Source organism: Gorilla gorilla, chromosome 13 (assembly GCF_029281585.2).
Source record: "Gorilla gorilla gorilla isolate KB3781 chromosome 13, NHGRI_mGorGor1-v2.1_pri, whole genome shotgun sequence".
NCBI classification, from domain to species: domain Eukaryota; kingdom Metazoa; phylum Chordata; class Mammalia; order Primates; family Hominidae; genus Gorilla; species Gorilla gorilla.
Genome location: NC_073237.2, coordinates 111,126,635 through 111,152,496, shown reverse-complemented (window position 1 = coordinate 111,152,496; position 25,862 = coordinate 111,126,635). Strand labels below are relative to the sequence as shown.

Here is a 25,862-nt window from a genome sequence, read left to right as displayed (position 1 = left end):
CAATTAACTTTAGACTAATCAGGGAGTAGTGGTTAATGTTCTACCCTCACAGACAGTCACCTCGATCTGTGACCTCGTACTCTGATTAAACAATGGTCAATGCAGGCTGGAAATACACTTTCCTTTCATGGGCAGTCATGTGCTACAGGTTACAACTCCAAGCCGTGATTTAGAACTAGGTCATCTTCCTAGCTCCTCTGTCTTCATCCTTGGATGACCTAGGACAAGTGCCTTCACCTTTTAGAACTTTGCTATTCCCATCTGTACACTGAGAATGAATTTCTATGAGGTTCAAAATGACAGAGGGCTAGGCAGCACTTTGCAAAGGGCTGATGCAAATGTGATTTCCGTTTCCCAACCTGCAAACCACACACCTCTCATCCCTCACTTTCACTTCCAGAAGCACACTCCCCAGACTGGCACAGCTGGTAAGCCTCCAGTGCAGGGAACAGGTATATTTTAATTTGCCCCACCCACTGACTTGATGAATTCTTTCTCTCCTCCTTCAGGGACTTTCCTAACTTCCTTCTGTAAACGAAGGAAGGAGCACATGAGCATACTGTATATAAATATGCTTGGGAAAGCTTTCTTCTTCTCCTTCTTCTTCTTTTTTTTTTTTTTTTTTTTTTTTTCTCTCAAACCAAACTTGGTTTCTGTTGTAGGCGGTGCATTCTCTAGCAGGGTAGGGCCACAGTGTGTTCTTGAAGAGGGGAGGGGAGAGGAAAAGGGAAGGAGGAGACTGAGTGATTAAGTCACCCACTGTGAGAGCTGCTCTTCTATTTAATGGGGGCTCTCTCTGCCCAGGAGTCAGAGGTGCCTCCAGGAGCAGCAGGAGCATGGCCGAGGATCTGGGACTGAGCTTTGGGGAAACAGCCAGTGTGGAAATGCTGCCAGAGCACGGCAGCTGCAGGCCCAAGGCCAGGAGCAGCAGCGCACGCTGGGCCCTCACCTGCTGCCTGGTGTTGCTCCCCTTCCTTGCAGGACTCACCACATACCTGCTTGTCAGCCAGCTCCGGGCCCAGGGAGAGGCCTGTGTGCAGTTCCAGGTAAGCCACATGCCACTCTGACCTTGGGGAGGATCAGTGGGCTCTCTGCAGTGAGTGGCAACTATTTCAGCTCTGGACAGAGGACAGAGTTTCTTGATGTATCACATTTCTTGTTTCTACATGCAGAGGAAATGTAGAGTGGGAGGGGTGGAGAGGTTCAATTTGGTGTTTAGTCTCAATATTTCTAGGGAATGAACAGTCCCTTCTTTTACTATGGGAATAACCTTCAGCCTCATATTTTTTAGATAATTATAATCATAGTATACTGGTAACTTGGGAACATTCTTTTTATTTAAGAAAAAACTTAAAATTACATAACTAACACGGTCATTGAAAAAAGTTAGAAAATACATATAAGGAGAGGAAGAAAGTCATCATTACCCATAACTCTTATAGCTGACCACTGTTAACAGTTTGGGATATATAATTCTGTACAGAATTATATGGCAGATATAAAATGGATTTTTTAATGAGACGAGATTATTCTGAGTCTGCTAATATATTATGATTTTATTTATATGCTAATGAATTCACAACAACATGATGCTATAGATACACATTCCTATATGTGGATGCTATAATTTCTTTACCCACTCTTTTTCTTGGGTTTAGAACTTTTTCTCTTTTTAGAGCTTAAGAAAGAACCTCCTGCCTGGTTGTCTATCTCTAAGGTCTTGCTGAGGCCTGGGAGAAGCCTAGTCAGAAAAAGAATATGAAGTCTAGGGAGAACAATGGTAGGGGCAGCGATAGGTGTCAAGAAGAAAACATAATTCTTGGCTGGGAACAACAAAGATGTACCTCAAAACCTAAGGAATGTGTCTTTCCAGTAATATCCTTTTTAAAAATGTCCCTTCATAATCTATGGTGACTGATTTCATTTCAGTTCAAAGTATTAAATTGCAAAGGGAAAAAAATGGGTTTTCAATGGGTTTAACTGGAAACCTGGCCTCTAAGCAATCCTGGCCAGTTTCAAAGCATCGACACCACAAGTAAGCCATGGAAAATCTGTAATTCTCGCTGCCCCATCAGGGTCAACAAACAGACTGTGATTCAGGCAGCAGCGTTCATGGCCAGATGCCATTGCTCATAAAATGTAGAAATATGCAGACAAACCGGAAATGCTGTTTATGTTGAAGGAGAACCGCAGGTCATGGGAAGTCAGACTTTGACCCTTTGACCACCAAGGGGCCAGTTTCTGCTGGAAGTCAAACTGCAGCGCCCAGTTGGTGCTCTGGGACTCTGTCCCTCTTTAGCCAGAAGGAGATAGCTGTCCTTGAATGAGACACTGAGTGGCCTTCAGAAACCTGCACTGGGGTCTGAAGGAAGCCCAGAGGCATGACAGGTTCCCACGATCAAGATGATGTCTGAGAGCCCTTGGTCAGCAGAAGGCAAGGAATGCCTTTGTCTATCTAGAAGACCAGCAAGCAGAACGTTACAGTCCAGGGAGGATCCATGACTTGCCCAGCCAGAAGGTGAGATGGAGACATGCACTGTCACTAGACAGGAAGCTCGGTGAAGGAAGGCACGGGGTCTTTTTTACTCACTGCTACTCCCCCTACCTGAATCTATCACTGTGCCTATCCAATTGCAGATGCTCAAGAAATGAATAAGGCTGACACCATCCATTCCATTATCATTAAACTCATCTTCCTGGAGAGCAGATGTGTGGGGATGATTGCAGCTCTGGTTTGCCCAGGCTCTGTAACTTCTTAGTGTGTCAGAAGAAAAGGAGAGGGAAATGGGGGTGAGGCTGGGCTCATGTAGCAATCAGGGTCCTGAAAAGAAACAGCTGGCTCACTCAAGAAAGTGCGTTTGTAGAAGAATATTTAAAGAGTTTGAAGGGATTTAAAGGGCCTCTTTGCTGAGATGCAGACGGATTGAAGGGAACTGAAAGGGCTGGAGCATCCAGGACTAGCAACAGTGGGAAACCAGCAACTATGCCTTGGTGTGAAGGGCACATGGAGGGAGAAGTGTTAGAGAAACCCAGAGAGAACTAAAGCCTAGGAGAGGGCCTGCCTGGAAGACCTAAGGGCTCTGGGGAGAAAGGCAGTCACTGCCAAAACAGCAGCAAGAGCGCAGAAGGAAGGAGGGAATGCTGACTGCTCCCCTATCCCCCACCCTGCCTCCAATCCAATCCCATTGACCAGGCTCAGGAGGAAGCCAGAGCTCAAAGGTACAGGGGCAACTGAGCCAGGAGTCAGCTTCACAGGACAGAGCAGGGTGAGGAAGGGCTGAGAGAGGATCTGGAGGGACTGATGGAGAAGAAATGGCTCAGAGGAGATGGGAAAAGACTGGATTCAAGGAGGGAAAACCAGAGCACCAAGGAGAACTTGGGTAAACATACAGTGAAATGTGGCTCACTTCCAGCTATGAAAATAGGCATGTGGCTTCATTTCTTTGAGCCTTTTTCCTTTTCTCTGAAGGGGGTATTAATATCAATACTCTGACAGCACCAATAAGGCGTGTGCAGAAGGAGCATTGTGTATGTTAGAAATGTGGGGTGAGCCGCATGCACATGGTGGCTGTGACGTGATCATCACTCTACCCCAAGCACCAGGCAACTACAGAGAAAATTTGATGTTGGCCTCAGGAAATAGGCTATTTCAACAGAGAGGTGCTATGGAATTCCAGATGCTCTCCTGGCCCAGCCACAGAGACAGGGGTGGTTCAGGAAAACCTTTCTGGAGGAGGGAAGGAAGGCACCTGGGCTAGAAGCTGTGGCTGAGGTCCAGATCACAGATGCCATTATGGATAAAAACCAGTCAGATGATCGCAGGTCATTGGAGATAACAAGGCCTTTGAAGGTCAGCTAGCCTAAAGTGCCTAATTTTGCAGATAGGGACACTGAGGCCCAGGGGATTGAAGAGGTTTGCCCAATCCCATACCTCTAGTCGGTGACAGAGCCACAATTTGAAACTGGACCACCTGGCCTCCTTCCCTGTGCATTCAGGCAGCCATATTTGTGCTGTTCCAAGTGCCAGGTGGCCACACCATGGATCAAAGGAAGAAGGAGATCAGTAATACCATGGAGAAAACTATTACCACAACTATACCAGTTACTGAGCCTCACCCCTCTCCCAGTGAGGAACTTCACATGGCGAATCTTATGCCACCCACAGAGTCACCCATCTAGAACTACTGGCCCAGCAGAGAGTAAGGCTAGCTGTATTTTTCCAAAGAGAATTAAGAATCAGAGAGCTAGCACAGCATGCTTACGTTACAGAAATACAATTAAAAACAAAATCTGGCCGGGCACAGTGGCTTATGCCTGTAATCCCAGCACTTTGGGAAGCTGAGGCAGGCGGATCACGAGGTCAGGAGATCGAGACCACCCTGGCTAACATGGTGAAACCCTCTCTCTACTAAAAATACAAAAATCAGCTGGGCGTGGTGGCACGCGCCTGTAGTCCCAGCTACTCAGGAGGCTGAGTCAGGATAATCACTTGAACCCGGGAGGCGGAGGTTGCAGTGAGCTGAGATCGCGCCAGCTCACTCCAGCCTGGGTGACAGAGCAAGACTCCGTCTCAAAAACAAAAACAAAAACAAAAAAAACAAAGTCTTCTCCCAACCTAGAAATCCTCTCCACAAAGGTAGTAGAGAAAGAAAACAGTTTTATTGTTGAATAAGCATTAAACCAGAATGTGATGCACATCACAGGCAATCTACCAAGAGATGGCAAAGATAAATATCTCACCCTCTTATGCAGCCAAGCAAATACAACTCATTGCACACAAGTTAACTGAAAAAAAAGCCAAGTGCATTAACAGCATATATAATATGGTACATTCATTTTATGAAAATATTTATCTATATGAACATATTTGGAAATGCATGTTATATCTCAGGAAGAGCACAAAAGAAAGTAGTAATTCTGCTAGCATCCTGGTAGAAAACTGGGTGGCTTGTCAGCAAGGGAAGGAGGGACTCATTTATAAACCTAGCCTCTTCCATACAAAATGTGTATGCTACCTATACAAAAAAGTATAGAAATAATAAAACTGTTAGGTCCTTTAGATTTCTGCAGAATATTAGACAGACGTATCTTGGAAGAGTTTAGGGTTGAAAGTTAAAATCCAGCTTGAATTCTGGCCTAGACACTTCTTAACCATGTTACCTAACCCTTTCGGGCCTCGGCTTCTTTATGTATAAAATGGGAATAATTAGAAATAAAGTATTTGAAGCGTCTGTCAAGGAGTGAGGGATTAGTAAATGTTAACAATTATTATTATTATGACCAGGGAATTTCCCCGCTCAGGGAAATTACATCATAGAAGACAACTTCTTCACCTGCCCTGGAATTTGCCATCTCCTGGCCAGAGAGTAGGTGTTGATACTAGAGGGATTTTCTTGGTCCATGTTTATGAGCTCTCTCTGTGTTTCATTCCCCACCCAGGTCTTGCCTCCCAACCCCCACTAATTCCTCAATCCATTTTTTACCCAGCTGCACTTGACAGCCCTGTAGGCTGGGCATTCTTTGGGCCCTACAGTATCTTCCACTGCCCTCAGATTGGGTCCACAGGCCTTACTCTGGGCCCAGGTGCCCTGAGACCAGGCCTCCATCCTCTCTGGGCACAGCTCTGGCACACAAAGTCTGTGCAGGCAAAGCAGAATGCACCAAGGTGACTCAGCCCAAGCCCAGCAGTGGCACTCAGTACCTCACAACGAATCCTCAGGGATGCCATAGGAGGCATTCCTGCCCAGGGTTTAACCACTGCCCAACCTGCCCTTCCCTTTTCAGTCCTACTTCCAGCATCATCTGCACACTGTCCCCACATTCTCCTTGGTTCCCTCCAACCTCACTTCACGCCTCCCTGAAAATCTCTACAATGCTCCTGGCTTTTATTCCTGAACCATTCTTCCCCGCTGAGGCCTCCTGGTCTCCAGTCAGACCAATAGGGTCTTGTAGTGATGGCTTGGGCTTCAGAGTCACACAGACTTGAGGAAAAGCCATGGCTCCACCGCATCACAGCTGCGACCTCTTAATAACTTATTATATAGCAGAAACCACACTAAATATTTTCATATTAAAGGTTTTGAGACAAGTACATGAGATCACACCTATAAAGCATCTAGCATGGTATCTGGTAGGTAAACATGTGCAATACTTGTTTGCTATCATTACTACATGCATCATCTCAGTTAATAATGGAAATCACACAGTGAGGAAACTACTATTATTATCCACATTTTAGAGATGATGAAGCTGAGGTTTGGAAAGGCTAAACAATGTGCCCAGTCACACAGTTAAAGAATGTGACACGGATTTAAATCCACTGTATATATTTCTCCTAATCACTATGTTGTCTGCCTTTGGGAATAAGTCCAACAAAGTATTCACCTCCTGGGATAGGCAGGAGGATTTAACTATGAAAAGCTCCTACCCCATAGTAAGTGCTCAATAAATGCCAGTCCTCTTCCTCCCCTGAGGGCACCTATCTGTACCTGGCACACAGAAGGCACTCACTAAGTGTTTTCTGGATGGAGGGAGGGTTGGAGGGGCGGGAAATGTACTAGATCTCCCTGGGCCATAGACTCACTGTCTATAAAATGAGGAGATTAATACACTTTCTATATAGCACTATGGTGAGAATTCTGCAAAATGTCCAGAAAGCTGCTGCCATAGAATAGATGCTCAGCAGACATGATTCCCTCCCCCTCCCCCTCCCCACTCCACCTGGGATGAGCCCTCTTATCTCACTCAAGTTGTTTCCTCTTTCGGAAGGATTAGGGATCATGATAATCTCTTTCAGTGCTATCTAGAGAAAACAAACAGATAGTTGAGATAAAAGTACTTTGTAAATTGCAGACCCCTTATCCCTCAGTGAAGATGCCCTTGCTATAACCTCAGGAAGCACCAGCATACCTGGAAGATATTCACTCCAAAGATCAGGTTGTGGGCAAAGGGAAGTGAAACCAGAGGCAGTGAAGGTGCACTGAGGAAGTGCAGAGGCAGGAAGGGCAAGCAAGCCTGGCTGTGAATCTCAGACATTCAGGCAGCTTGCAGCTTGTAACGGCAGAATCCACTCAACCGCCAGGTAAAGTGAACATATCGCTGAGTGCCAGGCCAGCTTGCAGAGCTCCTGCATCCGCACCCAATGGAGCATACACTGCAGACCACACACTGGCTACAAGAGGTCATCTCCCAGCCTGACCCCTCCTTGTTGCTGACAGCAGCAACAAGCTGGGGATGTGAAGTGGGTGGGGCATAAATTCCATTCCCTCAACCTGTTTGCACTCTGAAAGGGCAGAAGTTCAAAAGCCTGAGGAAGTCTAGTGAATGTCTGTCCTTGGGGAAAAGCAGATGCCTCCCAGAGCTCCTAAAGTATCCAAATCTACTCCTTGTGATAAAGAGATACAAGGGTGGCTTCTGTGTACAACTGAAGTCCTAAGACCAAAAAGAGAATGTGCAGAACCAACAATACAGCCTACAATCATATATTGAGCCCAAAGAAATGACGAAAATGAACATTTCTGAGCCTTTCTGAGCCATCACAATAGACCTGGGAGGTAAGAATTATTGTCTGCTTTTATTGACGAGGAAACAGTTCCATTGAGGTCAAGTGACATGCCACAATCAGAGCACCAGGAAATAATGGAGCTGGGATTTCCAAATTTGCTCACCTGCAAACACCAGCATCTTTGCTTTGTACTGTGCTGAATGTTGCACATAAAGCCCTATCCAGGGCACCTTGGAGGATGATGAAATGAAATGACCTCAGAATAAAACATTTCCAGGTTGGCGTTATCCTTGGGCAAGTATAAACAGGCAGAAGCAGAAGGAAGAGACAAAGAGGCAAACGTCTGCATATTTCTCCTGGAAGTGCTGGGAGGATGTTTTGGATCATAAAACATTTATGCCTTTGCAATTACAGCATTTATGACAGCAAGAGATGAATATCTCTCCGTGTTTATGAATACAGATAGAGAGTGACTATAGTACATGAGAGGAAAGGCTACGTGGATCATTAATTAAAATATACTTAGGGGATTTTTATGGGGAAATGCCAGGAAATCTCAAAGATTATCTTGCTTCAGGCTTGTTCATCTATTGTACACTCAGCTGATGTTTATGAAGCTCCTAATATGTGCCAGGGTCTGTACTTGGTCTAAAGGTTCAGATCCCAAGCTCTCCGTGCACTCTTTGACCTTGGACAGTTGCTTGACCTCTTTTCGTGCCATTCTAAGCCATGAAAAGGTGATGCTGACCCCTCCTTTAAAAGTAGCTGGAGTATTAGATGAGGCAGACACATAAATGCCCAATACAGGACCTGGCACCTGGGGAGCATTCAACTAAACTTCAATCTCCTCTTTATGCTTTCTTCTGCCCAATTTAAATAATTAAAGTAATTCCAAAAATACCTATAGTAACAGACCATGGTTAGTTTGAGTCAGGGATTACCAGTCAACATACAAAAAAAAAAAAAAAAAATCAAATGAGAGGAAAAATTCCCTGACCTACAAGAACTAAGGAGGGTAGGGGAAGGGAAGCACCAGCTGTTTTTTGCTAGGGCTAACATATGCTGGTGGGAGCAAGCATCCCATCTCCCTCTAAGATGCATGCTTATGGACATACACATTTGGTTTTCTGACTCTGGCTCCTGGCTAAGCCTTGCCACTTACAACAAATCTTTCTAGAGCCACAGCTATGCTCCACACAGAGCCTGATGAAGACCTTTAGAGGCCCTAGTACTAAATGACAAACATTTTTAATAGGAACAAAAAGTTGTCTTTCCTAGATTTTTGGATTATAAAACTCTGGCTGAAGTCACTGCATCCTCATCCCCTCTCTGACTCTCTTTGTCTGCCTCTGTCTTCCTGATGCCTGAGAATCTGTGCATTTTGCCAGTTGGATAATCTGGCAAAAGTGCCAGGCACTGACTGAGGCACTAGGAATATAGGTCCCCACCTGTAGGCAGGTTGAATTTTCAGAGCGAGAAAAGTCATAAGCACACAAATAAATAATAAAATTCGATCCTGGATTTCAGCCAGTGGTTTGAAAAGATATGTATGGAGGAATAATCTCATTATCAGACACCATGTCTATTCAATTGGAGGCTAATGTTGCCATGACCAGCACCTCTTAGGAGCCAACACCTCTTTGGTGCCCCCAGAATAACAAGAAGTGATGGAGATGAGTCAGGGCTGGAACACAGAAGACATTGCATTGGCCTGGTGTTCCCAGGAACCATCCTGAGAGCAGGCACTGGGACAGCTGTAATGCATAAACCTTTTCTCAAATAAGCTATTATTCCATCCTCTCAAATTTCTTCCTCATTCATTACTGCTTCCTATCACAATAATTTTCCTCCTGTGATAGACAGAGTTGTTATTAAGAGAAGCAGCAATGGAAGGTTTAGATGTTGTTCTTGGAGAAAGAGTCTCAAATGACGTCCTTCTTGTGGACTCTTGGAATGTTGTAGTCTTCAATATCTGCCAACAGGCTTGGTCACCACCTCCAGATGTTCAGTGGCACACTGGACCATACTTGTCCATCCATATATGAAAATAAAATGTGTGCCCAAGTTACAGAAGTCCAGCAGAGCAAACAGGGACATGTGTCCACAGCTCAGATACATGCTAATGACAATGGGATTCTGAGTCAAAAAGGAATGTTGTAAACTCTTAGCCGAGTGTCATCTTAGCCAAAGACAAGCAGGATGTTCAAAATTTCTCAGCAGATAATTAAATAAATGAAAAGAGGCCAACCAGGGCAGGTACCTTTCCTACACCAGAGGATGCAATCAAGATCTCTCTGATTCTCTTTGAGAACTCCAGCTTCAGTTTTCTGCCTTGCCAAAGGATCAATTCCTTCAGCTCTGTCAATATCAAGGAAGGCAATAGACTACAGAATAAGTTCATTTCTGGGCTGCTTCTTCACTCCCTCAAGACCATCCAAGTTATTGATTCTGGATAAGTGATCACAGAAATTGGGTTTAGGTTTTCAAAAACTGCTGTACTCATGACTCTGTGCCAAATGCACATAATGTATTCATTTCCCAGCAGAAAGCCTTGATGTTTTCCAACTACTCCCATGTCCTGTTGAGCCTCCTTACATGTCGTATCCATACATACGACATCACATCACAGATGCAGGGTATTGAGGTATTTGCTGTTGTGCAAGCTGTTGGCCTTGTCTGGAATAGTCATTACCTCTTTTATCACCTGGCTAGTACCTGCAGGACCTGTAAGACTCTGTTCAGGAGCAATTTCTTCTGATTCTCCCATTTCTGGGCCAGGTCTCTGTGTCCCTACTAATTCAATAAAGTAACTACACTTAACTCTGTTTCTTCAGATACCTTGAATCAATTCACAGTGGTTGCCTCTCATGGCTGGGAACACAGAGGGCTTAGAGAGAAGTAAATAATGGATAGCAAGACTGGGATAAGTTAGGACTTTGAATGCCAAGACAAAATGAGATTGGACTGGGTCTTAAGAGCCATGAGGAGTCATTGAAGGTTAATAAGCAGTGTAGTATCTAGATAAAGTGATCCTTTAGAAAAAGCCCTCTGAAGGCAGGCGAGGAAATAGATCAAGGAAAAGGAGAAAACTGAAGTACAAAGACCCTGCCAGGGGCTGATAAAAGAATCCAGGAGAGCAGCATGCCAAGGCCTGGAATTGAAACACCATGAGAAAAGTTGCAAAATAGAAATGACAGCCCTTGGTTTTGCAGAAGAAGAAAAAAAGAAAATTTCAGGTCTGGTAATCGAGAGAAAGCAGTAATAGTGGCTTTAACAGAATTGAGAAGTGGACGGAAGGGGGCTGGACAGACTGTAAAGTCAGTTAGTCATTCAAAGACAAGATTTCTGCCCTCAAGGGGCTTCTAGTAGAGGTTAGGTAGCATGACCTGGGAGTGAAAAAAAGGCTGGATGTCCCGGCTCTTACCAAATCACTGACATCACACACCTGCTCACAGACCTAGACTCAGCAACGACACAATTACATCCACATGACTACGCAGGCAGATGGCAAGACATCCATACATATGACGCCACATCACAGACACGTGTACAGATGCTAAAACACGTCAATTTAGTCTCCCCACTGATGGAGCTGTATTCTCTTACACTCACACAGACACACAATTCCTCATTCATGAGACAGTCCTCCCTCGGTATCCACAGGGATTGATTTCAAGACCACCATGGACACCAAAATCTGCAGATGCTGAATTCCTTGATATAAAATGGCATAGTATTTGCACATAACCTAGTCACATCCTCCTATATACTTTAAATCATGCATAGATTGCTTATGATACCTAATACAGTGTAAATGCTAATACATGTAAGTGCTTATGATACCTAATACAGTGTAAATTGTTGCTGTGCTATATTGTTTGTTATTTGCATTATTTTCATGGTTGTAATTTTCTTCAAATATTTTTGATCCACAGTTGGTTGAATCTGCAGATATGGAAATCATAGAACCTGACTATACACTCACAACACACACATTTTGTGATGTAAAATAGATCAAGTGTTCATATAATAAGAGGATCACTCTATTAGTGGAGACTGTGTAGCAACAAGAACCAAATCAGAAGATTGGGTTCAGTCGAAATCATATTAGAGAAGGCTTTTTTTAATATCATAAATTTTGTTTTATTTTTATTTTTTATTGATACATAATATTTTATATATGTGTGGGGTACATGTGATATTTTGCTACATACATAAAATGTGTAATGATCAAGTCAGGGTATTTGGGGTATCCATCACTTTGAGTATTTATCATTTCTATGTGTTGGGAACATTTCAAGTTTTCTCTTCTAGCTACTTTGTACAGTATAATATATAGTTCCTAAATATAGTCACCATACTCTGCTATCAAACATTAGAACTTAAACTTTCTATCCAACTGTACGTTTGTACCCATTGTCTAACCTCACTACATCCCCGTCCTCTCCCACTCACACACTTTTCCCAGCCCCTAGTGTCTGTCATTCTACTCTTTACTCGCATGAGACCAACTCTTTTAGCTCCCACATATCAATGAGAACATGCAAAGTGTGTCTTTCTGTGTCTGGTTTATTTCACTTAACATAATGACCTCCAGTTCTATCCATGTTGCTGCAAATAACATGATTTCATTTTTTATGCCAAATAGTATTCCATTGTTTATATGTACCACATTTTCTTTATCCTTCCATCTATATCTTGATAGAGATATGGATCAGATTGATTCCATATCTCTACTATTGTGAATAGTCTTGCAATAAGCGTGTGAGCGCAAGTATCCCTTTGATACATTCATTTCTTTTCTTTTGAATATGTACCCAGTAGCGAGATTGCTAGACTGTATGGTAGTTCTATTTTTAGTTTTTTGAGAAATATCCATGCTATTTTCCATAGTGGCTGTACTAATTTATATTCCCACCAACCATGTATAATTGTCCAATGCATTATATTATTTGTAAGCTAAGAGCATACTTTTGCTATTAAGCTTTATGCTCAGGTATGTGAGTGGTGGTTCCTTCATTTTCCATGCATTCTTTGCACTAACTCATAGATTTTCTGATTTGCTCTTCACCTCAATCCTATGAGTAATTTAGGGCTAAGTATGTTATTATTCCCACTTTAGAAATAAAGACACCAAAGCTCAGAGGGAAAAAGTCTTGCTCAAGGTCATATTGTTAATAAATGGTGGAACAAGGATTTAAATTCAGATCTGTCTGCCTCTAAGGCAGTTACTCTTCCACCATCATGTGGTATCTGAAATAGCTCACAAACTAGGGTTGCAATCATTTAAAAAGTCTTTATGTATTGCACAGAAACAAGGAAGAATTGTTGAGGCTGATGAAAAGGAGAACATAGCCACTATTTTCTTTTCTGTATCATTTTTAAGAAGAGTCCCAATTTTTAAATTATGGTAGAGAAAAGAAAATAAAGCAAGTGCCATTATTTGTTCAAATAACAAAAGCATAGACAAGATGCTGAGTTCCCCTAGAATAGAATGAGAAAAGCTCTCAAAAAAAGAACCTTAAAGTTGAGCTTCAGAGACAAGCCTAAGAAAGAGGAAGGTCATTGGAAGTGTCAGGGGAGGAAAGTGGAGAGCTGAGATGCAAGATTCCCATCAACAAAAATATTTTCATTCTCATTTCCCTCATCACAGAGTACCCAGGCTGGGCAGCAGAAGCTTTGTAATCATACCTGTGCTATGGGAAGCTGTAAGTGTTGGGATCAAAAGGACCACAGTTGGTCTAAACTATACTTTCTTTCCCAATAGGCTCTAAAAGGACAGGAGTTTGCACCTTCACATCAGCAAGTTTGTAAGTATGCTCATCTTCAACGCCTTTCCTCGTGGGGAATAAGAACATTTCTAGTAGTTCTGTATGCAGGAAGTTCAGAGATGAGTCTTTAAGTACAAGTTGCTAAGCTGAGGGATGCAAATCCAGAGGAGAAGTGAGGCTCTGCTGCAGGCACTAAGAAGGCAAAATGGCACCATGTCAAAGTGCATGGCCTGTGGAGCTGATGGCCTGAACTCAAACCCCAACTCTGGAATCTACTAGCAGTGTGACCTTTGGGCAAGTAATCTCACCTGTCTGTGCCTGCATTTACTCACCTGTAAAAATGGTTATAGTAGATCCTACTCAAAAGGGTTAATGTGAATTAAATCAGTTAATTCCTATAAAGGGGTTAGAACAATGTCTAGCACATCAAAAGTATGCAATTGATTTTTGCTTTTTATTATCATCAACACCACCATATTTATAACTGCAATTAGACCATGCCTAATCCAACATAATATTTCTGAGAACCAAAGGGAAATTCTAAGGTCTTCTCAAGAACTAATAGACAAACAGAGGCCCAGAGAGGGAAAAGGATTCACCAAGGTCATATAGCTAAAGAAAAGTTCCCATCCACTCTTCATCCCATTTCTTTTGGGCCATCTATTCAGTGAATATAGTTAAAGGGACCATGGAAGAAGGCAAAAAGCCAATTCACTCCTGTGAAAGAATTTTGAGGGAAAGAGCAGTGAGTTGTGCTTTATTCAGCATTGGCCATGTGCAAAATTCATGCTAAGCACCTCCATCTATACTGTGCCCATCTTAGATGAGATGAGAAAACAGGGTCTCAGGCAGGCTACATAAACTTGCCCAAAGCCATGGGGCCAAGATTCATTTGTGTTCAAGACTCTTTCTTCAGAGTCACCCTGTCCTTGGTGGTGCTTGCTGCAGGTGCCACATTCCAGTCCAAAATCCTGCAAGAAGTGGCACTGGACCAAGCTGGAGGAGATCAAGGTTTCTCTCCTATCATAGGCACCATGCAACTCACAAAGGGCCGTCTTCATTTCAGTCACCCTTTGTCTCATACAAAGCACATTTCTCCTTTTGTTACAGATGCACCTCTTAGAGCAGATGGAGATAAGCCAAGGGCACACCTGACAGGTAAGCCTCCCTGCTGTGTTTTACCGGAGACCATGGGCCAGAATCCTGAGATTTCTTTCAGCACTTTACCAAAATTCATTCTAGTGGCTTAAAATGAAAACTACATTCCTTGGTAAGAGACTCCTCCCCTCAATATTCCAGTGTGTGTGTGTGTGTGTGTGTGTATGTGTGTACACACATATGTATATACACACACACACACGTTTTCCTTATCCATTCATCTGTTGATGAACACTTAAGTTGATTCCATATTTTTGCGATTGTGAATAGTGCTGCAATAAGCATGTGAGTGCAGGTATCTCAGTGGAGGGTTTTTTGGATGTCTTCTTCCCTGTGGGGGGGTTCCAAAGGCCCATGTCTCTTGGGCATTTTCTTTCAGATTCTATCGGCCCTCTCTCTTTCTCTCCTGTCCCTCTCTTTCATTCATACACTGAGTCACTCAGAAATGGCCTCTCTCCAACTCGGAGCTGCAAGTAATTCTGGATCTGGTCACAAACAAAAAGTCCCCAGAGTTGCCAATTTATCTAGTTCATCTGTGCCCTATTCAAGATGATGTAACTAAACATTTACCTTCAGGGAGGTGTTTCCAAAGAATTTTCATCGATGTATAAAAAATCAAGAGAAATCCCATACTATCACCAAATCAAGAGAAATTCCATACTATCACCAGTTGGCCAACTTTCCTGTCTAGTGTAGAAATCCAAGGCACCTCACACCTAGAGTTCCTATGCCTCTGAGACTCCAGAGGAAAGAGCAAGACAGTGCAGAAGGATATGTTAGAACCCATTGAAAACCTAGAAGGTTAAAAAGGAAGCATACCCTCCTGACCTATAAGAAAATTTTCAATCTGCAGGGGGATATCCTTGTGGCCCAAGACATTGGTGTTATCATTTGACTAAGAGGAAATTATTTGTGGTGAGCTCTGAGTGAGGATTAGGACCGGGGAGATGTCAAGTTTCTATCACTTACCTCATGCCTGTAAGACAAGTGTTTTGTTCCAATTGATGAATGGGGATAAAACAGTTCAGCCAATCACTTATGGGGCAAAGAATGGGAATTTGAAGGGTCTGGTGCCTGGACTTGTCATACGTAAACAAGAGAGGCATCGATGAGTTTTATCTGAGTCATTTGGGAAAGGATAATTCTTGCAGCAAGCCATTTTCCTAAACACAGAAGAATAGGGGGATTCCTTAACTTCATTGTTCTCCAGGATCATAGGTCTCAGGTAAAATTAAAAATTTTCAGGTCAGACCACTCAGTCTCAGAAAGGCAAAGTAATTTGCCCCAGGTCACTAGTCCAAGATGCTATTCTCTTTGAACAAATGTGTATGTCCAGTCACATATTCTTCATTCATTCCTCCCCAAAGCAGTTTTTAGCTGTTAGGTATATTCGATCACTTTAGTCTATTTTGAAAATGATATGAGACCCTTTTTAACCAAAGTCTAAAGTTTCCAAATGAGAAAATTAATCCTCTCTCTTGTCTTTCCAGTTGTGAGACAAACTCCCACACAGCACTTAAAAAATCAGTTCCCAGCTCTGCACTGGGAACATGAACTAGGCCTGGCCTTCACCAAGAACCGAATGAACTATACCAACAAATTCCTGCTGATCCCAGAGTCGGGAGACTACTTCATTTACTCCCAGGTCACATTCCGTGGGATGACCTCTGAGTGCAGTGAAATCAGACAAGCAGGCCGACCAAACAAGCCAGACTCCATCACTGTGGTCATCACCAAGGTAACAGACAGCTACCCTGAGCCAACCCAGCTCCTCATGGGGACCAAGTCTGTGTGCGAAGTAGGTAGCAACTGGTTCCAGCCCATCTACCTCGGAGCCATGTTCTCCTTGCAAGAAGGGGACAAGCTAATGGTGAACGTCAGTGACATCTCTTTGGTGGATTACACAAAAGAAGATAAAACCTTCTTTGGAGCCTTCTTACTATAGGAGGAGAGCAAATATCATTATGTGAAAGTCCTCTGCCACCGAGTTCCTAATTTTCTTTGTTCAAATGTAATTATAACCAGGGGTTTTCTTGGGGCCGGGAGTAGGGGGCATTCCACAGGGACAACGGTTTAGCTATGAAATTTGGGGCCCAAAATTTCACACTTCATGTGCCTTACTGATGAGAGTACTAACTGGAAAAAGGCTGAAGAGAGCAAATATATTATTAAGATGGGTTGGAGGATTGGCAAGTTTCTAAATATTAAGACACTGATCACTAAATGAATGGATGATCTACTCAGGTCAGGATTGAAAGAGAAATATTTCAACACCTTCCTGCTATACAATGGTCACCAGTGGTCCAGTTATTATTCAATTTGATCGTAAATTTGCTTCAGTTCAGGAGCTTTGAAGGAGTCCAAGGAAAGCTCTAGAAAACAGTATAAACTTTCAGAGGCAAAATCCTTCACCAATTTTTCCACATACTTTCATGCCTTGTCTAAAAAAATGAAAAGAGAGTTGGTATGTCTCATGAATGTTCTCACAGAAGGAGTTGGTTTTCATGTCATCTACAGCATATGAGAAAAGCTACCTTTCTTTTGATTATGTACACAGATATCTAAATAAGGAAGTATAAGTTTCACATGTATATCAAAAATACAACAGTTGCTTGTATTCAGTAGAGTTTTCTTGCCCACCTATTTTGTGCTGGGTGCTACCTTAACCCAGAAGACACTATGAAAAACAAGACAGACTCCACTGAAAACTTATATGAACACCACTAGATGCTTCCTGATCAAACATCAGTCAACATACTCTAAAGAATAACTCCAAGTCTTGGCCAGGCGCGGTGGCTCACACCTGTAATCGCAACACTTTGGGAGGCCGAGGTGGGTGGATCATCTAAGGCCGGGAGTTCGAGACCAGCCTGACCAACGTGGAGAAACCCCATCTCTACTAAAAATACAAAATTAGCCGGGCGTGGTAGCACATGCCTGTAATCCTGGCTACTCAGGAGGCCGAGGCAGAAGAATTGCTTGAACTGGGGAGGCAGAGGTTGCGGTGAGCCCAGATCGCGCCATTGCACTCCAGCCTGGGTAACAAGAGCAAAACTCTGTCCAAAAAAAAATAAAATAAAATAATAACTCCAAGTCTTTAAAAAATATCATCTGAAACTGTTACATCAGATTTCTGGCACTCTACTGACTGTGGAAGATAGCCAGCTGACTGGAAGATAGCCAGCTGATTAGTTCCCTGAAGAAACCTGAAGACAGATACCTAGTTAACTAGATCAACTACACTGCCAACTTGTTTGATGCTGAGAGACAATGGACTTATTCCATGGGGGAAGGGAAAAAAGAAGTCAATCACCAAATCTGAAGAAGTTAACCTAGATCTTTGAGGTTTGATTTGCAACTTTATATGCAGAGTATTATGTGGGTATTTTCCCTTAAAATATTCAAAGGGATTTACATATGGGATTAGCTAATGAGCCTAGCCAAGACCTTCCCTGGAGGACAGGCTGGACATTGCGGAGGTCCCTTCTGTGCTTCAGTGGGTTCATATCCTCTAGTCTGTATGATTTTCCTACGCTAATATGTCAAGGGCAGGAGAGGCAGCTCTGTTCTCTTAGCCTTTGTTGACTTGTCTGCAAAGCAGGAATCTGCCCATTTGTTTCCAAGGAGCAAATGAGCTCATGAGAATGAAAGATGTTAACTTCATGCATTCTGTGCCATCTGAGCATTTCGGTATTATATGACTGGTGACCCTTGGCCCGTATTATAAATGCTTCCTATCCTGGGAGACCTCATGGATGAGTCTGAGAGGAAATTTGGCACCAGAATCACTCTCACTCTGGTTTCCAGTAGACTATAGAGGCAGAGAGGCATTTGAGAGGCTCCTGAGCAAAGTGTCCAGTGTAGCAGGAGCACTTCATTAATATTTATTGAGTTATAATTAAATAAAAATTAATTTCTGATTTCTCATTTTGGAGGTTAAGGCTCTAAATATATTTTCTAACCTCTGCTAGGCTAACTTAAACCAGGCCTTTTTCTTGCCTTCCGTTTCTCAAAACAGTCAGCACAGACTCAGTGGGAGCACAGAGGAGTGTGGTCACCTCCACCTGGCTCACCAGAGTCTTCATAGAGGAAGTGAAGCCTGGAAGAAACTGGGCGGGCCCCAGATGACCACAGGGAAAGGGCATCTCAGATGGAGGAATTACCCTTGACTTAAAGCAGAAAAGAAAGATTTCTCAGTAACTCCAAAACTTGCTTGATAGGAGAATATTCCCTCAACCAATTCCTAGGACAATATTTATTGGTAGATCAAGAATGTTTCCTCAATAACTCTAGTCTAGCTCCATGATCAGAACAAACACCCATTAAAAACATAAAATGTTCTTTCTGAACCGGTCTTCATGGTGCATGAGAGCACCAAGCAGCTTTGGTATGCAGGTGGAGATTTGCACAGAAGAGTGGCCTGCTCAAACCTGCCCACTGTTCTGTAGGTGATCTGGTGGATCTGGAAATTTATCCCAAGATAGGAATTTCCTAATATTCGAAGACATTTGAGGCTTTGGGAAATTCTCTGCTGTGCATTTATTTGGCTCCTGTCATAAGCTTGTTTTATAAAGAATGTATCATAGCTCAAGTTTTTACTGCTGATTTTGTTAAATTCTGTACAGTATAGTATATTTTTTATGGAAAGTCACAGTCAGACATTCCTAATAGGGCTCATGTCAGAACTTCTGTTCCCAAGGCATTATCTGCATAGCAAAAATTAGTGCACTGTTTTCAAAAGTGAGGTGGGAAAATGCTTTTAAGATCATGTGATGTTCCCCTAAAAGGGGTTAATGGGGTGTATTCAGGGTTTGGGAGGGAGGAAGAAGCATGCTTTAGAAAACAGTAAATTTAGGGAGAAAATGCTTTGCTGGTTAAATGTCACTCAAAAGGCTGAATTCAAATCAATTCCACAAACATTTACTGAGTACTTACTGCCCCTGGGGACACAGAGATAAATTATTTAGTCTCAGACACACTCATTCTAACTTCCCAGCACCTCTACTGTCTGCAGATTCTTTAATTTATTTTGGTTGTATTAGCTAATTAATTCGTTAACTTTAGGCACATGGATCTATTCTCATTATGAAAATGGATGCCATTTGATTAAGGCTGATGACTAACAAAATGATTTGTGTTTACTCGAAGTGGTTTTTTAAAAATAGCTACTCAAGGATAGTTTTCCATAAATCAAGAAGGTAAAAAAGTTCCCATTTTTTATTGTAGAATCCATTATTTAAGCTATATGTAGAGAAAGGTTATTATTTGCTATATTCAAGTTTGATCATCAACACCCTTAAAAATATTAGAACTTTATGGATGACCCAGAAATGCTTTGAAAATCTGTGTTCCTCAGCAAATACAGAGACCATGATCAAAATGCACAGAATCACTAACATTTTGATGCTAGCATGGTTTCAGTCTATTTGGCAGAACAGAATTGCTTATGCTACTAAAATTTCTTTTTTTTCTTTTTTTTTTGAGACAGAGTCTTGCTCTGTCACCCAGGCTGAAGTGCAGTGGCATGATCTCAGTTCACTGCAACCTCCGCCTCCCAGGTTCACACCATTCTCCTGCTTCAGCCTCCCGAGTAGCTGGGACTACAGGCTCCCACCACCACGCCCGGCTAATTTTTTGTATTTTTAGTAGAGACGGGGTTTCACCGTGTTAGCCAGGATGGTCTCGATCTCCTGACCTCATGATCCACCCGCCTCAGCCTTCCAAAGTGCTGGGATTACAGGCGTGAGCCACTGTGCCCGGCCTCTGATTTTTTTTACTAAGGTACGGTAAGAAAAGGGAAAAGTGTACGTTTTCACTTCCTGAAATATGTCAGGTTGAATCAATAATAGAGCACACCAGAACTCTTGGCTCCATTTCAATCTAAACTATTCAGTTCTCATCACCCCAGAGGAAATTCCACCTCTGTGCTGGTCAGTAATCCCCCTGGATTATAAAAGTTTAACTAACTCACTGTGCACAAGGCACGGCCATTGCCAACATTCTCTTGCAAGGTATTTTCCCAAGCCCTTACCCAATTCTGTTTCCATGATTGTGACATTGGGGATTAACTCTGCAAGACAGAACTGTTTATATTCTGTACCTTAAAAACACATGCAAACATCTCTTGCCTTAAGATTTCTGGCTTTCCTATGGCCCAGAGTCCTAGAAGTGTTTTGATATTTGTAGCAGAATTTTCAAGTGTACACCCTTATCCTGGATATTAACATTTTTGCATCATATTGGCAGCTGGACCTACAGAGAATTTAGTAGACTGTTAACCTAATAAGCCTTGAATCCTTTTGCACCAGTGGTGAGAGAATGTGGATCAGAGCCATCACATCCATGCCCCGTCACCCTCTAACAACCACATTTACAACTTCCCCAGCTCTGAGACACACTTGCCTCCACCTCTTCCATCACCCCATTTTAAGATGAAAATACCACACCAGCCTGGATGGAAGAAGTTACTTGCCCAGGGCCACATAGTGAGTTAAGGGCTGATCTAGAGCTAGGAAGCTGTCTTCCTGAACCATAATCCTGGACTCTTCTAACCTCTCTACTCTTCGCAAATAGAGTTCATTTTAGTGATTTGAAGGAAGATGGGACAAGTATTCTCAAACACCTGTAGGACAACATGGAAGTGGGAGGAGACTTCTACTGTAGCTCCCCAGAGAAGAGAGCTAGGGCTACAGAGTTGCAGTTACAAGGTTGCCCTCTCTGGCTTGATCCCCAAAGGAACTTTCTACTCCAAAATAGAATTTTTCTAGGATGCTATTTCTCAGTCCCTGGAGATACTCAAACAAAGGGCTTTCACAAGGGTTTTTGTAGAAGCTATTCTTCACAGAGGTTGTGGGAGAGATTAAGCCAAAGGATCTCTGAGGTCTTTTTCAAATCTATGATTATGTGGCCTTTTGTTCATTGACTTCCATGTGTTCTAGTTGATCATTACAAACCTGGCAGGCCTTCTCAAGAGTTCAGTAATTAGCTGTCATTTCCCATTTGTCCAGAGAGTGTCCAACACAAAATACCCCTAAGATCTTGGCCAATAGAGAAATGTCATGGAATTTTAGAAATGACAGTATCTGCGGAGTTTATTCCAAGTTATATCATTTCAAGGATGAAGAAACCCAGGCTCAGAGGGAGCCATCACATCCACACCCTGTCACCCTTCTTGGCCAGTGCCAGACAGTAGCTAGTTGGATGCTAAAAGTAGAATTTAGATATCTTAACAATAAGCCCAGCAGTCTTTCAACTTCATTCATAAATCATTTTTGTTTTGAGCATCTGTCACATGGCAGCACTTACCTGGATACTGGAGAGCTGAGAAGGAATGCGACAGGCAAGTCCTACTCTCACAGTGTATACATTCAGGAGGAACAAGACACACAGTGCCAAGTAAATAAAGTAGCTGAACTTCATCAAATGATTTTATTCTTAAAGTCATTAAAGCATGTAATGTTCCCCTTTTTTTGTTTCAGGGGTGTACAGATTGAAGAAGTGTAGGTGTTTATGTGGTTTTAGTGACAAACCCCATGTGCTTTCATTGATTTTATGTTTTATGTTAAAACATCAACCGCAAGGTAAAATGCATATTGTATGTTGTTGGATACGTACTTAACTGGTATGCATCCCATGTCTTTGGGTACTAGTGTATGAATTCTAATCTCTGTAAATGAAATGTTGTATGTGTTAATATATTTAATAGATGTAACTTAATAAACTGGCATTGAAGACTGAAGAATTTTCACACTGTCAGTTCTTTTGTTAATGTGTTCCTTTGTTTTTCTTTCTAGATTAAGTCTAAGGGTAACCTCTTGGGATTTTTTTTTTTTAAATGCATCTAATTCTCCATGTACTTGGCTGCAAAATGGCAACTGGCTTTCACAGTTATAATAAACCTTAAAACCTTAAGATTATAATAAACCTTAAACTGAACACCACAGATGGTGTCATTCTGGTCAGATGAGGGAAAGGGAGGGAAGGAGAGAATCTACAGGGTTCCTTTTATGAATTAGAAGACTTTGTAGTTGAGTAGCCTAATCTCACATTGAACATCCCTGAAAAAGAAAGAGAGGCCATAAAGACCCATGCTAGTACATGGAGGAGCCCGAATTTGGATCCAGGTCACTCTCTGACACTACACCGTCTGCCTCGCATCAAAACAGCAATCCTCAGGAATCAAAAGGATTCAACACATCCATCACTTTCTGTTTTCCAGCACAGTAGCTGGGATCCCTGTTGGTGCTCAGTCAATAATATTAGATTGAACCATACTAAATTGCCATTTCTGAAGGTCAAAAGGGGTCACATGCCAGAAATTTCTTTTGTTTCCACCTGATAGTTGTATGTAGAATCAAACTTCAAGGGAGAGGGAGTAAGGCTTTCCTCTAAAACATCAGACTCAAAAATTTCCCTCCCAGCGGGGAATCAGAATGGATGTATTGATGGCCTTCTGAAATTCAGTTCTCACTCTATTCCTGGGGGTGATAAGAACAAAATATTTTTACACTTGGGGAGAGAAGTGAATTATTTGCCCTGAATTTATTAAAAACCAAGTATCTGCAAAAGTCATAGTGCCAGTTCTCTAGAGGAAAAACATTGATAGTTATTTAATCTAAGTCACCAAAGACAACTTTTTCAACTAATTCTCAAATGGACCCTCCGTGCCTAAGAACTTCGGAGCAAAGAGAAAAACTATCCATTGGTCTCTCCTGATGTTTGTCCAGTTGTCCACAGGGGATATCTAGTGTCCAACCAGACCCCAGCTAACATTCAGTTAGGATGCACACAGGTGGCGTCTGTTCCGATTTGTTAGATGTGATTCTGATTAATGGATGCTCATACCACACTGGTTGTTAGACGTTCTGACTACTATTCCTGTTTGCGTTGCTTCCACTCCCCCTCCACAACATGCACACATCATCATCACCTTCATCATAAGCCATAATAAGAATGCCCAAGATGGAACTGGAGAAGATGCAATGGATCAGGAGTCCGCTGTCCTGGGCTCCAGGCCCGGGTCTGCCAAACTGGCAAATTCTAAGGCCTTGAACAACCATTTCAACAGGTCTCAGTTTCTTTCTCTGAGAATCTGGAGGAGAAGTGGATGAAGTGAGCTAAATTCCCTTCCATTTGCAGGTCTCAATAATTCTGTGCTTGTAGTGTTTGAGTTTCAAATAAGCTCCCTTTTTTCAGGTATGTGGTAGAAGCCAAGAGGGTTTCTCCAAGAGAAAGCAAAATTCCCCCATGTACCTTAGACTGCAAAGCTCTCCAGCTGATATATGGGGACTTTTTACTTCTTCAGTGCAGAAAATAGAAAGGTAACTGGAACTGAGCTGTGAACTCCCAGGTTCACCAGTGCTGTCCCATTTTGACAGCACTTCATTCCTCCTCTCCCCACCTGGTCTCTCTAACCTTCAGTGGGGCTTGGTGGCCCACTCTCCATTCTGCATAGCCAAGGATGCCATCCTCACAGGTTCATTTTGGACCTTAATACCAGTCCTTACACCAGCTAGTGTTTCCTGTGTTCTTAGGCCATATCAGGCATTGAGTTCAACTCATCACATAACTCATCTTATTTCACAATTCAATGAGATTAGCATTATCCTCTTGTTTTACAGATGAGGGAAATGAGGTCTGAGGGATTAAGTCCACTTGCCCAGGATGAATCAGTTAAACCAAGTTTCCAAGTCAGTCAGGATAAAAGCGTCCCCCTTGCTGAATTCATTATCAATAGTGAATAAGAGCAGCAAACATCTGGGAGCATTTACAGCGTTGAACACTTCACCTGCATCATCTCATTTAATCCTCAATCGAGGGCAGAGTGTGGTGGCGCACACCTGTAATTCCAGCACTTTGGGGGGCCAAGGCAGGCAGGTCACTTGAGGTCAGGTGTTCAAGACCTGCCTGGCCAACATGACGAAACCCCATCTCTACTAAAAATACAAAAATTAGCCAGGTGTTGTGGCAGTGCCTATAATCCCAGCTACTCAGGAAGCTGAGGCAAGAGAATCACTTGAATCCAGAAGCAGAAGTTGTAGTGAGCCAAGATCGCACCACTGCACTCCAGCTGGGCTACAGAGTAACACTCTGTATCCAAAAAAAAAGCAATCCTTAATCAAAGGTGGATTTCCTGGCTCCAAGTCAATAAGCCACATCTACTCTTACAGAGGTGGCATTCCCAGGAATGAGCCATCAAATCTGCAAAGGATGACTGGGTCTTCTATTCAAAAGAGTAACCATTGATCAGGCATACTGACCCCAAAGGGATCCAAGGATGTCCTCTTGCTAGAATGCAGGTCCTGCTTGATCCCCCATTCCTGGTTCCTGGAACAGAAATATTGGTACCACCACTATCATGTCAGCTATTCTTGCCCAACCTGGGGAGCCCCAGCTCTGGCCACATGCAGACCAGCTCCAGCTACCAACCTTGGGATCATGGGGTTCCCTTCTCCACTGGCTTCAGGATCCTCTGCAATGTTACCCTCCACCCAACTTGGCCTCTGGTGCCCATTTTGCCTTTGTCTGTATTCTCCATTCTGCTTTTGTCAACCACAGAAAGATCTGAGCACCTACCCCAGGCCAAGCACTGTGGTAAGCGCTTAGCAAATACATTTTCCTCTCCTCATCACAGAACCCTGGAGAGCAGGTACTATTATCATCACGGTGATTTTGCAGATAAGAAATCTGAACCTCAATGAGGCACAGTGACTTTCCCAAAGCCACACAGCCAGAATGATAAATGTGGATTTGAACCCATCGGTCAGTGTTACTCCTGCCTCTCATCAACTGTCTTGTTCTGCTTCTCAGGTTTGCCCACATCTCTGCCTCTTAACCATTGTGTGGTCTTGAGTAAGTCATCTAACTTCTTTGGGCCTCAGTAAGGAATGCCACTTTCACACTCAGCCCAAAATTTCTAGGATTCCAGCTAAACAGTAACCAGCTGAGCATTCCCAGGTAAGTCAGGTCTCAATTTTTAAGGGGCATCTTACCCAAAGCCCCTCCTCTTGAGCCTGTGCATCTACCCCAGGGAACCATGAAGCACCATCACCAAAGCTTTTCCCAGTAAGCTCTGCTGTGGCTGCTCCGGAGGAAACATACTTGATGAACTCCTTGTGTATCTCATTACCTTTCAGCCCAATAGTCCCCAATTTTGACTGCACATTGATGGGAACAGGGATTAGGATAAAATAAAAAGCCCAGTATCTAGGTCATGCCCCAGGCTAACTAAAGCAGAATCGTTAATGATGGAAGACAGACAATGGTTTTTTGAGAGATAAGGTCTCACTCCTCTCTCTGTTGCCCAGGCTGGAGTACGGTGGTGCAATCATTGCAACTTCCAACTACTAGGCTCAAGCAATCCTCCCACCTCAGCCTCCTAAGCAGCTGGGACTACCCAGCATCCACCACCATGCCTGGATGATTTTTTA

The 25,862-nt window shown here is 42.9% G+C and overlaps 1 protein-coding gene and 1 long non-coding RNA gene across 2 annotated transcripts in view; one reads left to right on the top strand and one right to left on the bottom strand.

Moving 5' to 3' along the window:
- LOC129524563 (uncharacterized) overlaps positions 1–25,862 on the bottom strand; it is a 332,901-nt gene that overhangs the window by 211,273 nt on the left and 95,766 nt on the right. The gene's annotated exons all lie outside the window — the stretch shown is intronic.
- Positions 723–22,188, top strand: TNFSF15 (TNF superfamily member 15). Its single transcript, XM_004048504.5, has 4 exons — positions 723–1,046; positions 13,272–13,314; positions 14,386–14,433; positions 15,924–22,188. The coding sequence occupies exons 1-4, from the start codon at positions 837–839 to the stop codon at positions 16,376–16,378; spliced, it is 756 nt and encodes a 251-aa protein (XP_004048552.2). The 5' UTR covers positions 723–836; the 3' UTR covers positions 16,379–22,188.